The sequence below is a fragment of the Neofelis nebulosa genome, chromosome 3 (genome assembly GCF_028018385.1).
Source record: "Neofelis nebulosa isolate mNeoNeb1 chromosome 3, mNeoNeb1.pri, whole genome shotgun sequence".
Lineage (NCBI taxonomy): Eukaryota > Metazoa > Chordata > Mammalia > Carnivora > Felidae > Neofelis > Neofelis nebulosa.
In genome coordinates this window covers 147,540,759-147,555,787 of record NC_080784.1, presented here as the reverse complement: position 1 = coordinate 147,555,787, position 15,029 = coordinate 147,540,759, and the positions used below count along the sequence as shown (strand labels likewise).

At 42.3% G+C, this 15,029-nt stretch overlaps 1 protein-coding gene across 3 annotated transcripts in view; it reads right to left on the bottom strand.

Annotated features, from left to right (window-relative positions):
* The window catches only part of RASSF6 (Ras association domain family member 6), a 49,370-nt gene that overhangs the window by 24,414 nt on the left and 9,927 nt on the right, over nucleotides 1–15,029 (bottom strand). Inside the window, exons 1-2 of one of the 3 annotated variants that reach the window (XM_058722298.1) lie at nucleotides 13,706–13,809; nucleotides 1,230–1,383 (exon numbers count right to left, since the gene is read on the bottom strand). The exons of 1 other annotated variant lie outside the window; for it this stretch is intronic. In XM_058722298.1, the coding sequence (XP_058578281.1) occupies nucleotides 1,230–1,279 (50 nt within the window). In that variant the 5' untranslated portion in view covers nucleotides 1,280–1,383; nucleotides 13,706–13,809. Of the gene's footprint in view, nucleotides 1–1,229; nucleotides 1,384–13,705; nucleotides 13,810–15,029 lie in introns of those variants that run through there. One more of the 3 variants, XM_058722296.1, reaches the window with a different exon arrangement.

Sequence of the window (15,029 nt, the reverse complement as noted above, 5' to 3'; positions counted from 1 at the left end):
AGATCATGACCTGAGCCAAAGTTGGACACTCAACCAACTGAGCCGCCTAGGCGCCCTCACTTTATAACTTTAATACACAGATTTTCAAGGTTCAATACACTTCAGTTGCCACATTAAAAAAAAAAAAAAAAGTTCTACAGAATTCCTCCACGCTATGGTTCCATTTCCAACTGAGTTACTTTAGAATTTCAATGTTAATGAATATTTCTGTTCTAAATATCATTGCACACACAAGGGATTCGTTCCCTTGGAGTCATTACTGTGGGATATCTCCTAAAAATTATAGTACTGGTGAGGAGCATGAACACTTTTTATAGCTCTCATTATTGAGTGCTAGGGCAGCATATAGAAATTTCTGGTTCACTTGAGATGCAATTCCTGATATGCTGAGCTGTGAGGGTTGTTATTAAGGCAAACGAATTTTTATATAATCTTATTCCCTCAGCTTCTGTTTCTGATAAAATTGCATAATAGGATATGGTACAAATATCCTTCAAAGTATTTACCTAAGAATCATGTATAATTAGAAAGATATTCTCAGGGAACAAGCCACTTGGAAAATGTTTCTGTACCTGAACAGAACCTGACTAAATCTTCCTCTACAGAAATAAGTCTCCAGATGACCCAGGGAGTCAGCAAACTGCGGTCCTAGCTTGTCTGTTTTTATAAATAAAGTTTTATTATAATGTAGTCATGCTGATTTGCTTGCTTCTTGTCTGTGGCTGCATTCCTGCTATAAATGCAGAGTTGAATAGTTGTGACAGAAACCATATGACCCACAAAGCCTAAAATATTTATTATCTGGCCCTTTACAGAGAGGGTCAGCCAAACTCCACCCCTCCCCAAGTATAACATAGGCTGTTGCTGAACACCACAGTCATCCATATTTTTCTTACCATAGGCAGGATCATTCTGACCGAATATTAATGAGACTTTGAAGGATTCTGGGATAAAGTGAAGAATTAGACAAAACAAACAAACACAAAACCTCACAAGTTATGTAAACAACTATAGCAAAAGTGAATACATTGCAAATATTAAAGCACCATTACATTTGATTTGTATATCCCTTCCCAGAGGAACTTTTGAAGATGATTTTTTTGCTCATCTGATGGAACAGTGGGTCTAATAGAACGCTGGTAGTAATGAAACCCAGCCTGTAACATTGTGATCTTACGCGTTGGCACTGAAGGCACAAGGGCTTAAGAAGTTATTGTCAAGTCGATCACCTGTATCTGCAGACTGATTCAAACTGTGTCTTCCAACAGTGAACGGTCATTCTCTCATACAGTCATATAGTCACCGTGTGAGCTCCATCGAGGGCTTTCATTCATATTCTGAGGATGGGTGAGAGCTTCAAGGGTAGATGCTTCCTACAGTGAACTTCGGAAGGGAGGGATTAAACATGAAGCGTGTGAGGAGCTTACCAGGCAAAAATACCTTTCACAAGGACATGTAGCTATTTCCATAGTTTTTGTGGAGGAAGCTCAGAGTGCTGGGATTCTAAGGGTAGAACATGTAAATGGGGAGTGGTGAGAATTGAATAGCTGAAGAAGCAGGCAGGAACCTCGTGAGCCATTTTAAGAAGTTTAACATTCGCCCTGCCAGCAGGGGGCAGCTACGGAAGGTTCTAGGCAAAAGAAAGACATGATGATAAGGGCCACTAGGGAACTTACAGAAGACAGAATTTCAGGACAAGATGGAAACAGAAAGATGTTTGGGACTATTGGCAAACAGTACTGGGGTAGAGGTGCATGAGCAAGGCTGTGTTCTATGGAAATGGGGTCAAGTGTCCCGCATGTACAGAAGGGTCTGAAGTCTAGATGGGACCTATACATGATTTAGGACATCTAATCACTAAAGCGCTATCTAGGCAGTCCCTAGTCAGGAAAGGGGACAGGGATTTAATACACTCTGTGCCTTGTCAATGGTAATTATAATAGATTTTTCTGGGTCCATTTACATGTCACATATGGACCTTCCTTCCCCCATCAAAAAAGGAAACAGGCATCTGTGTACCTTTTCTTCTCAGCTGCCAAAAAAGCTCCCCACCCAGCCTAGATCAGACCACTTAGCAACTATTCAGCTGCCCTAACAAAGCATAAAATGGGTGACAAGAAATAGATTCCACATGCAATCTTCTCAGTTTACAATTCTGTGATATTTAGAAGTCACAGAGATACCCAAGAAACAAACATCGAATAGCCTATACAGTTTATGTTTGATACCTAAAACAATGACTTTCTGAGAGCTTGGTTTTTTGGAACATGAAATACCGCATCATAATATATAACAAGGTGTGTGTGTGTTGTTTTTTTTTTTTAATTTTTTTTTTAACGTTTATTTATTTTTTTGAGACAGAGAGAGACAGAGCATGAACGGGGGAGGGTCAGAGAGAGGGAGACGCAGAATCTGAAACAGGCTCCAGGCTCTGAGCTGTCAGCACAGAGCCCGACGCGGGGCTCGAACTCACGGACCGTGAGATCATGACCTGAGCCGAAGTCGGCCGCTTAACCGACTGAGCCACCCAGGCGCCCCAAGGTGTGTGTTTTTTTTAAACCACACAGTAAATAATATGGATTAGTGTTTTTACAAAACTGAGGAATGGCAAACTTCCGTATAAACTGGACTTCCAACCTACATGAAGACATAGGATCATAAGCTTCCCAAGACGGAAGCTGGCACCGTGTGCTGGCTGGGCAGAAATCACATCTTGATAGTTGCTGGTGGACACCCAGAATTATTCACTGCAGCTCGTGAAGAGTGTCAGGCAGGAGAGACTTGATACAGGGGTGACAGGTGCAGGGGAACAATGCATAGGAGGGCCCCAGGCTCCTGTTCCTTTAAGGCTCCCAGGTTGGTTTTATGAGCAATAGTGGATCCAGAATTCACTGTAAAATGCTTAGGTGAACTTTGTACTTTGTGGCCCGAACTGCAGCTGCTCAGCAGATGGGAATTACCCACATAGTGACGTCTGCCATGAATAATGGACTTTGCAAGAAATGAGCTCCTCAATCTTATCATGCTACTGAGCTGGCCGGAAGAAACCATTTTTATTTGATCTTATAAAAGTGTAATATTCATGGACGTGGGACAGCATGACGGATGGAACGGAGTTACGCCCTGCATCCATAGACAGAATGGATGTCAAATATTAGTGGCAATAGAATTCTCTCTCTAGTTTCAGTAATGATTTGCAATGTAATTAAGTGGATATTCGATCCCTTTCCTGGCAACCAAAAACCCTGGCCCCCTCTTTGCTAAGTGATTCTGACTATTTGGACCCGATAAAGGCAAATGAGAAACACTGTTGTACAATGTAATCCAACACAAACTTCAGAGGCTACCCATGACACAAACTAAACCAGAGAAAAATACAACCCAACTCAGCCACCAAAGGCATATTTGGCCACGGCTGAGCTTCCTGACTTTGTGTTACTTCTGCCTCCTGGAGACTTGTTGAAAAGTGTCCAGGCTCCAAATCCGGCCGACCCTGAAATGCATTGTGACAGCAGTATTAGAAACAACATCCTGCTGTGCATATTTCCATGTTTAAGGACAGGAGCCTAAATCATTTGAAAGAATATCTTCAAAGAGTTGAAAAATTTAGGCAGAATAAAAATGCTAACTTGCTGCCTTAAACATTTAGTTTTCCCCATAACACACATGGATTTTGTTCATAATGTTAAATTCTAGCAATGAGATCAACAATTTCATGTTAGGTTACAAAACTGAATTTAAAACTTAATATGTTTTTTTTTTTTTTTAATTTTTTTTTTCAACGCTTTTTATTTATTTTTGGTACAGAGAGAGACAGAGCATGAACGGGGGAGGGGCAGAGAGAGAGGGAGACACAGAATCGGAAACAGGCTCCAGGCTCCGAGCCATCAGCCCAGAGCCTGACGCGGGGCTCGAACTCACGGACCGCGAGATCGTGACCTGGCTGAAGTCGGACGCTTAACCGACTGCGCCACCCAGGCGCCCCAAACTTAATATGTTTTTAATAAAATAGTTATGAATTAAGCATGGAAAGGTAACAAATTGACCATTTTTCTGGGAAAAAAAGATTGTGAGTTATTTTATGGGTCATAGTTCTGTATAGTTTCCAAACTTCATATAATAAGTGCATAATGCATTTATAATGTTGTCATAATTTTACTTCCAACAAAAATATAAAATAGGGGCACCTGGGTGACTCAGTTTGTTAAACGTCCAACTTCGGCTCAGGTTATGATCTCAGGAGTTGTGAGTTCGAGCCCCGTGTCGGGCTCTGTGCCGACAGCTCAGAGCTTGGATCCTGCTTCAGATTCTGTTTCCCTCTCTCTCTCTGCCCCTCCCCCTGCTTGTACTCTGTCTCTCTCTCAAAAAATAAATAAACATTAAAAAAATTTAATATATATATATATATATATATATATATATATATATATATATATAATATAAGCTCCTGTATGTTTTTGGAAAGGTGGAACCAGGAAATAGGAGGACAACAGAAAAGAATAAATGGAGACTTATCATTAAGCCCTATGCCAAGACAACCCATCATTCCATGTTACTGATATCTGCATGATGTCTGCAAGCAGAAGCAGAATTCTCTTAACCCGCTTTATCCTTCATTACTGTCAACTTGAATCCTGGAATTCAAATCGCAAACTTCTGCAACTGTTCTATAAGCGGCTACAGCTCTGGGTCTTTTTTTGCCTTTAGCCTCAGCTCCTGGCTCAATGAAGAAAGAAGACTACCTTTCCACCTTTGCATAGAGACCTTCCTCAGCTGGCAAAGTAGGTTATTCACATTTCCATTGCAAATGAAGGGATTGGATTCCACAGTTTGAAAAGAGAGAAGTTGGGAAGAGGAAGGGGGGCTGTTTTGATTTGACTGCAGGAAAAATGCAAACCCTAACTGATCAGGGACCTCTGAATTTGTCTGCCTCTCTTGGCTTCCTTTGAGGAGGCTGCTCTTTTTGAAAAGGAAGGGCTTCTAACATTTTTAGTAATTCTGCTAAAATATCAGTAATTGTTGCTGGCGGTCAGGATGACGGTGCCCCTGACTTGTTTGCTTTGTTCTCCCAAACAGTTCTATCCTAAGACCTAACTCCCTCTTCAGAGCTGACAACCCACAATAAAAAGGGCCTGGGAGTTTCGTGAGCTCCACTAGTAATCTAATCAATACGATAGTACAGCCAGACCTGCCTCTCCTCCACCACACTCCCCTTCACTGCTTTTGGCCATATTGTGACTTTTGTATTTTCTGGGCATTCATCTTTTCTTGATAACGCCTGTAAAAAATGGCCCTGGAGCCATTAGTGGATAGACGTGTCAGTTTCTCTCGGGTCCTCAACCCCTAGAACTCAGCTAAGGGCAAAAGGGTTAAAGATTAAGGAGTAATTTCATGGTATTAAAAAGAAACTGGAAGTCATGGCTAGTTGGTAGATAACAAAACAAAGAAAAATGCCCAAAGTGTTTTCTTGAGGATGAAAACTCTACCCTTGAAGACAGGGGGTTTAGCTACTCAGAACAATGCCACTGGGCGTTGATAAGACATAAAAGAGGGGATAAGAAGGGAGAGGCAAAGGACTGTGCCATTTGTTCAAATACTGGTGCTTCTGAAGGAAACAGGAATGTGCTCCAGATCTGATAGCGGATTTTTGAGAGAATCCTTTCATAAGAGTGAATCTCAGTATTTGATATATTAACACACTGGCGTGTTTTCCAACAGCCTCAGACGAGGGAAGATACTTATCTATTCCCTTTTCCTCTATGGTTTGGCTTCCAAAGATTTTTATGAAAAAGATTTTAAAAAAATTCACAACCTACTATATTCTAGTTGGCAGCTGCGAGGAGCTGCCTCCGTGTCAGACCTTGTTCTCTGCTGTCACTTGCAGCAGCTGAACCCTTATGGGCAGCCCGAGCAGTTTGTGGACGGGGACGAAAGAATGAGGGAAGTCTGTGCTCTGTCTTCTTTGGCCGGAAACACAGAGAAATATGGCCTCTGCTTCACAGCCCTAACACTACTCACAGATCAGGACTGATGCTTCTATTTCTATTCCAAACCGAAGTAAGGACTTGAAACCACCTCCACTTTGATGAAACAGTCCGTTTTCTTGTTCTGGCCGAGTGTTTTGTCTTTTTAAAAAATGTTTATTATTTATTTTCAGAGACAGAGCGAAGAGGAGGGGCAGAGAGAATCTCAAGCAGGCTCTGCACTGTCAGCACAGAGCCTGACGTTGGGCTCAATCCCACAAACCTCGAGATCATGACTTGAGCCAAAAATCAAGAGTCAGATGCTCCTCCGACTGAGCTACCCAGATGCCCCTTGCTGTAGCTGAGTGTTTGGAGAGAACGGGTACTGATTTATGTATAGTGGTAGCACTTTGAACCAGAGACCGTATTTACCTGTTTCCTTGCTTTCTCAGTTCCTGAGCCTGCCACATTCCTCAGTTCTGTCTCCCTTTCCATCTCAAAGCCAGCAATGACCATGGAGTCATTCTCACCAGCCCCACTCTGACACAGACTCCCCTCACAGAGCCCCCTTCCTGTCTCATCTCTAAAGACCCTGGGGATCACATTGGGCCCATCTGAATAATCTCTCTATTTTAGGGTCAGCAGATTGGCAGACTTAATTCCCTTTTGCCATGCAACTGTAAAATATTCACAGGTTCAGGGGAGTAGAATGTAGCCATCTCTGGGAGGCCATTAATATGCCTATCACAGGATTTAAGAGTGGCTCCTCTCATATCATCTGAACACATAGGAGGCATCTTGTTAGAAATTAAAATCTGTATTTTAACCAAGATACCCAGGAAATCTGCATATACATTAAACTCAAGAGGAGCGCTGATGTAATCAGTTTGCCCTTAGATATGAAACAGTATTTAAGGGTAGCACATGTCAAAACACTGAGCTCCTAATTTAGTTCTTTGAAGTTTAGTTCCCATAGGAATGCATCATCAGCAAGAATTTGAGGGATTACTATATAACAGATGATGTAATAGATGCTAGTGATACGGCAAAGTATACAGTGAATGAGACCCCCTGCACTGATGGGACTTACATTCTGAGGGGGAGGAAGACAGAGGAAAACAAAAGAGCAAAATACACTAATTTTGGGGGCGTCTGGGTGGCTTAGTCGGTTGAGCATCCAACTCCGGCTCAGGTCGTGATCTCGCGGTCCGTGAGTTTGAGCCCTGCTTCGCACTCTGTGCCGACAGCTCAGAGCCTGGAGCCTGTTTCGGATTCTGTGTCTCCCTCTCTCTCTCTGACCCTCCCCCACTCATGCTCTGTCTCTCTCTGTCTCAAAAAAATAAATAAATGTTAAAAAAAAATTTTTTTTTTAAAGAAATACACTAATTTTACATAGGGATAAATGCTCTGAGAACAATAAAACAGGGTCATGTGACGGAGTGCATAGTGGAGGAAGTGTCAGCAAGGGTGATCAGGAGGCCCGCCATATTAAGCTGAAATCTCAATAATGGGAAAGAGCCAACCATGTGGAGAGTCAAGGAGACTGTCCCAAGCAAGAGATGCAATGCCCTGTATACAAGACTAAGCTTGGCATGTTTGAAGGAGAGAAAGAAGGGAAGAGTGGTTTCAGATGAGGTTCTAAAGGTCCTCCAGGCCAGATCTCTAGGGACAGGGAATGAAAGCAGGAAGCTGCTGCAGTTGTCCAGGCAAGAAAATAATGGTGGCTTGGACTAGGTGGTGAGAATTGTTTGGATTCTGGAGGTGGAGCCAATTAGATTTGCTGTGGGGCTGGGTATAGAGATGAGGGAATGGCACAGTTGGGTTGGTATGTAGCTTATATTGGGGTCTTACTCTCCCATGAGTTAAACTTTCATTTCGTTTTGTTTTTTTTTTTTTCTAATCCAAGTCTTATACATTTTTGTAAGCCAGTTGAAAAGTAAACACAAGTGTGCCACACAACTCTGGTCATTACTGGAGCACAGACAGGCTGGCTGTAAAATAACACCCTTCATGTATGAACAGCTGGAGGCTTGTGTGCTTGTTGAGGATGACGACCTTGGCTCCACAGTCTGATGCCCCTTGTTCCCTAGGGATGAGGAAATGATCTATCTACTCTGTTAATTCATTAACAGCCTCTTGGACCATTAGGATTGTTACCAGAGTGCCTGAAACACAGCAGGTGGCCAGTGATCCTCGGGGCCACGCACATGAGCATGAGCTGAAGACAGGAGCTCTCCTGACACACAAGCTCTTACCTCGCTCTTCTGTGACGCTGCCATGACTTTGACCACTGATTCTCCTTATGTTTAAAACAATACAGGGGCACCTGGGTGGCTCAGTCGGTTAAGCGTCCGGCTTTGGCCCAGGTCATGATCTCGTGGTTCATGAGTTCGAGCCCCGCATCGGTCTCTGTGCTGACAGCTCAGAGCCTGGAGCCTGTTTCGGATTCTGTGTCTCCTTCTCTGTCTGCCCCTCACCTGCTCACACCCTGTGTCTGCCTGTCTCTCTCTCTCTCTCTCAAAAATAAAGAAAACATTTTAAAAAATTAAATAAAAATTTATATTAAGGGACCTCCTTGTTTTTCCTCTGGGTGTCCTCCATATACTCCACACTCTATACAGAGCATAGAGAACATACCATAGCATTTGCTGTGCTTAACATCTTTAAACGTCTTCCCATTGCTCTTGGGATAAAAACTACAAATCTTTATCACAGCAGGGGAGGTCCTGCTCCGTCTCTTTAGCCTACTTTGAAGAGATGCATTTCCCTGTGTCTTGTACCTCACCCACACTGGGTCCCCTTCACTTGCTGGAACCCTGAGCTCTCTCTGGCCATAAAGACTTCAGGCAGACTCCCTATGTCAGGAATGCTCTCCTGCTCACTTCCTTAAACTCGTTAGCTTCCTCCTTGGTCAGATATCGGGAGCCCCACCCCCCACCCCCGCCACTGTTTAGGCTAGTTCCTTATTCTCTAAAGGATCCCTTTCCTTCTGAACATCTGCGTCAGTTTGTTATCAATCAGGCCTTTAGACCTGTAGTTCTCAAAGTGTGATTCCCAGACCAGTAACATGGGCACCACCCGGGAACTTCGACATGGGAATGCTCACGCCAACCCAGACCCACTGAGTCACAAGCTGGGAGTGGGTCCCTCAATCTTTAGTGTAGCAAGCCCTCCAGGTCATTCTAGTGAAGGCTCAAATCGGAGATCTGTAGCTCCAAGCAGCTCTTGTCTTTTTTTGCTCAAAATTCCATACCTCAGTTTCTAGCACAACTTCTGGCTTGTGGTGTGTTCCCAATAATTATTTGTTGAGGGAATAAAATATAGAAAATTAAACCCTGACCTATTTTTAGAGGGGGAAAAAAAAAATTCCATACCTCAGTTTCTAGCACAACTTCTGGCTTGTGGTGTGTTCCCAATAATTATTTGTTGAGGGAATAAAATATAGAAAATTAAACCCTGACCTATTTTTAGAGGGGGAAAAAAAAAAACCTTTTACCAGTGCCACCACTTAACATATCCAGAAATTCAAGTAAATTCCATAAGTTAATATATTTCTAGTCTTTGAATTTTGATTTTATCAGATGCCTATTGAAATATTTTCAGTGTATCTTAGACAGATGGATGATCTGACCAAAGTGATAAAATAGGTAAATGTGGAATAAGTAAATTGGGTTGGGAATAACAGTCACATTAATATGCTTCGTGATTGTCAATGCTCATTGAAAAATATCTGATATAAGGAAAGCTTTAAAAAATGAACTTTTTGGGGCGCCTGGGTGGCTTGGTCGGTTAAGCGTCCGACTTCGGCTCAGGTCATGATCTCACAGTCCGTGAGTTCGAGCCCGCGTGGGGCTCTGTGCTGACAGCTCAGAGCCCGGAGCCTGTTCCGGATTCTGTGTCTCCCTCTCTCTCTGCCCCTCCCCTGTTCATGCTCTGCCTCTCTCTGTCTCAAAAATAAATAAACGTTAAAAAAAAATTTTTAAAAAAATGAACTTTTTTCACATATCTGGGGGGACATTATTCACCTTTTTTTTTGACATAGTAACTAATGTCATTAGTATATCCAATTTTTCATTATGAACATTTCTGTTATTTTCATTAGGTTATCAAACCTCATAGTGGAAATGTTAAAATAAATTTTAAAAAACAATCTCCATGTAGAAAAAATTTCTCATTTTTAAAGGAGATGGTCCCAACCATGTCTTGAACTTTTTGTCCCTGACTTATTTTATTTAAAAAAAATGTTTATTTATTTTTGAGAGAGAGAGAGAGCATGAGCAGGGGAGGGGCAGAGAGAGAGGGAGACACAGAATCCGAAGCAGGCTTCAGGCTCTGAGCTGTCAGCACAGAGCCCCACGTGGGGCTCAAACTCAGATACTGTGATATCATGACCTGAGCCGAAGTTGGACGCTCAATCGACTGAGCCACCCAGACGCCCCCCTGACCTATTTTAAAATCCTGGTTCCTTAAAACAAATGTCAGGGAGGGCTCTCTTATCCTTTATTAAAGACAAGAGTTAAGAGTTAAGTGGCTGACCTTGGCTCAGGTCATGATTTCATAGTTTGTGAGTTTGAGCCCTGCATTGGGCTCTGTGTTGACGGCTCAGAGCCTGGAGCCTGCTTCAGATTCTGTGTCTCCCTCTCTCTCTGCCCCTCACCCACTTGCTCTCTCTCTCTCTCAAAAATAATAAGTAAACATTAAAAAGTTAAAAAAAGACAAGAGTCCAGTGGCCTTCAGGAGAGGGGTGTCCTCTTTATAAACCCACCTGCAGGGCACGCTGAGGCACGCAGTGTTTGATCCAGTTTCCTTGATTAGAGAAGACCCTGGCCATGGAAACTGGGCAAACATTGCCCTCTAGCTCTACTGGCCAGGTAGAAGCTGCCTGTGGAACATTGGCTCTTTGTGCTGAATTTGTGCTCAGAGGTGCAGGTGGCTGGTTCCTTTGTTTCAGCAAAGGGTGCCCGGCCAACATGCTTGGAAAGAGACACCGTGTGGAATAATGCACTTTCTGCTAAAATTTATTACATCATGCTCATTAAAATTATTTACTAAGGACAGGAATGCACACATGGCTTGTGGGCTGTGGGTAGCGCTGCAGCCCACAGGAGTGTGCATTGGGCTCCCTGAGGAGGAGACAAAGACAAAGGAATCCAGAGAATCAAATCTGATCTGCATTCTAAAACCGGATTTGAACTTTTTTCAAGTACTCTGGTTGGCATTTACTCACCTCTCAAGTGCCCTGATTTCAGCTTAGCACCTGAAAGTACTTTGAAAGCAACCATATATATATTTTTTTGAAACTCTGCTCACTTAGAATATTTACCATGTGAAGCAGCAGACCAGTGATGACCCCAGGCAATGAAAACGGCAACTGGAAACTTAGTCATCGGAGCGTGAAGCTGACTTATGCCAACGCCATTTACCCAGGGAAGCTTCTAAACTCAGAGAATCCTCATTCAGCAGTAAGACCTAAATGTTCCATTGCTGCTATGCTATTAATGTCACAACCTCTTATTTTATCGATCAAATGTAGCTCTCATGCAATGTGCTGAGGCCAAAATCTCCATTGAGTCGATTCTATTTCCCTATTCGTTTCCATTATTTTCACATGTTTTTGTGCAGGAAAATAAAAATCCCTAATAAGTTTGTAATTTCTGCCTTGTTCGCTGGAACAAAGCCTAGCGCAGAGCGGGAGCGGAATGATTACTCATCCAGTGACTAAATGAATGGAGGTGTCTGTCAGATTTGTGACATGTTGGATATCCTGGGTGGTCGGTGGTATTAATTTCTGACAAGTGTTTTGTACAGATTTCCCCGGGCTCTGGGATTTTGTTTATTTCAGGAGGTCAGAAGTTCTCGAACTTTAATCCTTTCCTCCTCTGAGCAGTGGTTCTTACACTTCAGTATGCATCAGAACTATCTGATTAACTGTCAAGGGGAGCCCGGGAGCCTGCATTGTCAACAACTGTCTGATTGGGAGGTGGGCGGCCTGTGGACCACATTTTGAGAAGTGCTATCTTCAAGTCTGGCGTTTGTGTAAATGTAATAAAATTTTACTGGAGTTCCAGCTGATATGTAGACACCAGGGCCTGAAAGGGGCGCTGGGCTACAAAATATAAACTGTCAGTCCTCAATTTGGCCAATTTAAAATATGACATAAAATAAGGGTCTTCAGAATTGCAGACCTTTCCTTGGAAATATTCCCCCCCACCCCCACCCAAAAAAAAGTGGTTTCATTCTCTTCCATCAAAATATCTGAGAATCTGATTTTTTTTTTTAACCTCCACTACTGATACCTTGGCCCAAGGCACCATCATCCCTCCCCTGAACTTTCAGCTCCTTGATAATTTCTCTGCTTCCAATCTTATGCCCTCTTCGGCCACACTGATCCAGTCACCCAAGTGCTCAATATCCTTCAATGGCTTCCCATCGGTGGGAAAGATGAAGTCTCACAACGGCCTACGAGATCCTGCGTTCTCTGGCCCATGACGTCAGGAGCCTTCGCTTCTGCTGTTCCTCCCACTTCGTTTACCCCAGCCTGGCTTTCTCCATCCATATAGGCATGCACCTGCCTCAGAGCTTGGTCTTGGCTGTCCCCTTTGCTCCCAGCCAGATACCTACACAACTGGCTTGCTCACCTCCTCCAGGCTTTTCCTCTAATGCTACCTTCTCACCGAGGTTTCCCTGGACATCATATATGAAATCATAACCCCCAGCTGTCCACCTCCAGCACTCATTATTCCCTTTCCCGCTTTATTTTATTCTTTCTACCTTTCAGTGTCTAATAATATATATGTTGTTAGTCATTTATCTTACACAGCAACTGCATCCCCCTTTGAGGAGGCCACCCAACAAGGCTAAAGGTTTTGTTCGGGCCATTGCTGAATGCTCAGGGTCCAGAATACCTGTCTTTGGGAAGCAGTTAATACATACTTGAGGAATGAATAGATGAATCCACTGTCTTTTACTTCACACCTTCTTCCCACCTCTTATATTTCATGTTTATCCTCCGTTCTGACTTTAATTCCATTGTTGACCATGTTTGTTCTCTCTGCTTTCCTGTGGCCCGATCCAGCATCAATTTATACCCACCACCTCCTATCATTTGTTTGGCTTTGTTTCTCTTCCCAGTGAGACATGGGTCATGTTTCAGGGCCAATTGTGCACGTGTGTGTGTGTGTGTGTGTGTGTGTGTTTTTCCCCGTCTTTTTTTCTCATCTGCTTTTGCTCCAACTCAGCCAGTTCAGTGCTCAGCTTTACTCTTAGAGTTTTCAAATTCCTGCTCAGTTATTCCCAAACCAATATAAGATGCTATTTGCTGTGTATAAGAAAACCACTGTGGATGTTCTATATATTGCATAACCTAACATCAAGAGGGACACAGTGAAAATGAAGTGTGTCCTAAGGAGTAAGGGAGGGAGAGAAGAGGATGGGAAGGCCTGTTTTGAGCCCCTGGACCAATTCTTTGGATATCCAATTTATGAGGAGACTTAGATCTGTTAGTTAAGGCTGCTCCTGAGAATTCTGCCAACTATAGCGAAATTAGACCACTATTTATAAAATATGAGTGATTGTTCCATGAAAGGTTATGGGTTAGCAGTCTTTAGGACTAGTACTCACTGACTGCACTGTTGATTCGTATTGATTTTGTGGTTCATTCATCATGCTTAGAATGACAAAGTCCTGGGGCTTAATCCACCAATGATTGCTGAGTAGGATAACACATACAGGCATATAATTACCTGGTAATGAATGTCCTCTCATTGATGAAGATCCAGGAAGAGCACTGGTGAGCCATCATATTCAACTTTTCTCCTTTTTTGAGATCATCTGAGGATACCCTAAGACGTGAGGATAACATTAATGGTATACTCCTGTGATGCATTCATAAATTAGTTTCTGACTTAAATTGAAATGTTTTGCTTTGTCCCCAGTGAGTAAAAGTATTTGGGACAAGTTTTTAAGTAGTGTTTCTTCTATGGGCATGAGGGTTGGGAAGGGAAGGAAAGAGAAAGATTTTTTTTTTTTTTTTTTTTTTTTACCATGTGCCACAGATCTTATACTCTGTCTGTGAGCCACTTTCCAGATGTTATCTTACTCAATCCTCAGACCGTCCCAGCAGGGTGTGGATGTTATTACCTCTATTTCCAACACTTGGTAAGTAGTGGGACACATAATTTGAAACAAAGTCTGAATCTTGAAGGCCTCTAATTTTTTTTCTTTTCACCAACATTGTTTTTGCATTTTGGAAAGGTTATACAAATTCCAATCTTTGATTTTCTATTAGTTGGCCCATTCCAAGATTCTTTTCAAAGATATTTTTTTTTCTAAGAGAATTACTATTGAGGATAAGTGAGATGCCCTCCAAAATTTCAATTGTTAGAAAGTAGGCTCAGTTCAGCGTTTTAACTATAACACATTTTGAGTGAGTTTCTAAATGGCATCCTGTAAACCACCTTTTCATGACTTTTCACAAAGTGACTTGCTTGACAACAAGTAATAATGTCTTGTTTTCTCTGCTCTTGCCCCCACTTGACCTTTATAAGTTTTAAGATGTTTAGGTGTTTTCCTGTTTTTGTTATCCATATGTGCTTCTGAGAAAAATTCATTTTATCTCTCATGATATATTTCTCATTTGAAATTGAAAATTATATTCTTCATGTTCTTAGGGAAAATAAGTAGTAAAGGAAGAGGAATGTATAATTTAATTTTAACAGTCTCTGAATAAAGATGATAAAGAGGGCATATGAAGAAATACTAGATGGGCCAGAAGTATATAACTTCACTTCCAGTCTTCCCCTTGGTAATCAACTTGAGAGATTGACAACTATGGAATGGAGAAATAGGGAGAGAGAAAGGCCAACAGGATAGAGAGATATTTCTAAGAAAGCACAATACAAACCGCAATGTTGGCCCATGTTAAATGCAAATGATTTGCAAATTTGTAAGTGAAACCCCGGGTCAAAATTGTGCTGATGATCACTTTACAGTTGATGGCTGTATTAGCTATGCTCCTGGTAATGAATGTATCCCGTATGGTTAAATTTGGCATAACTCCTGTCAGGA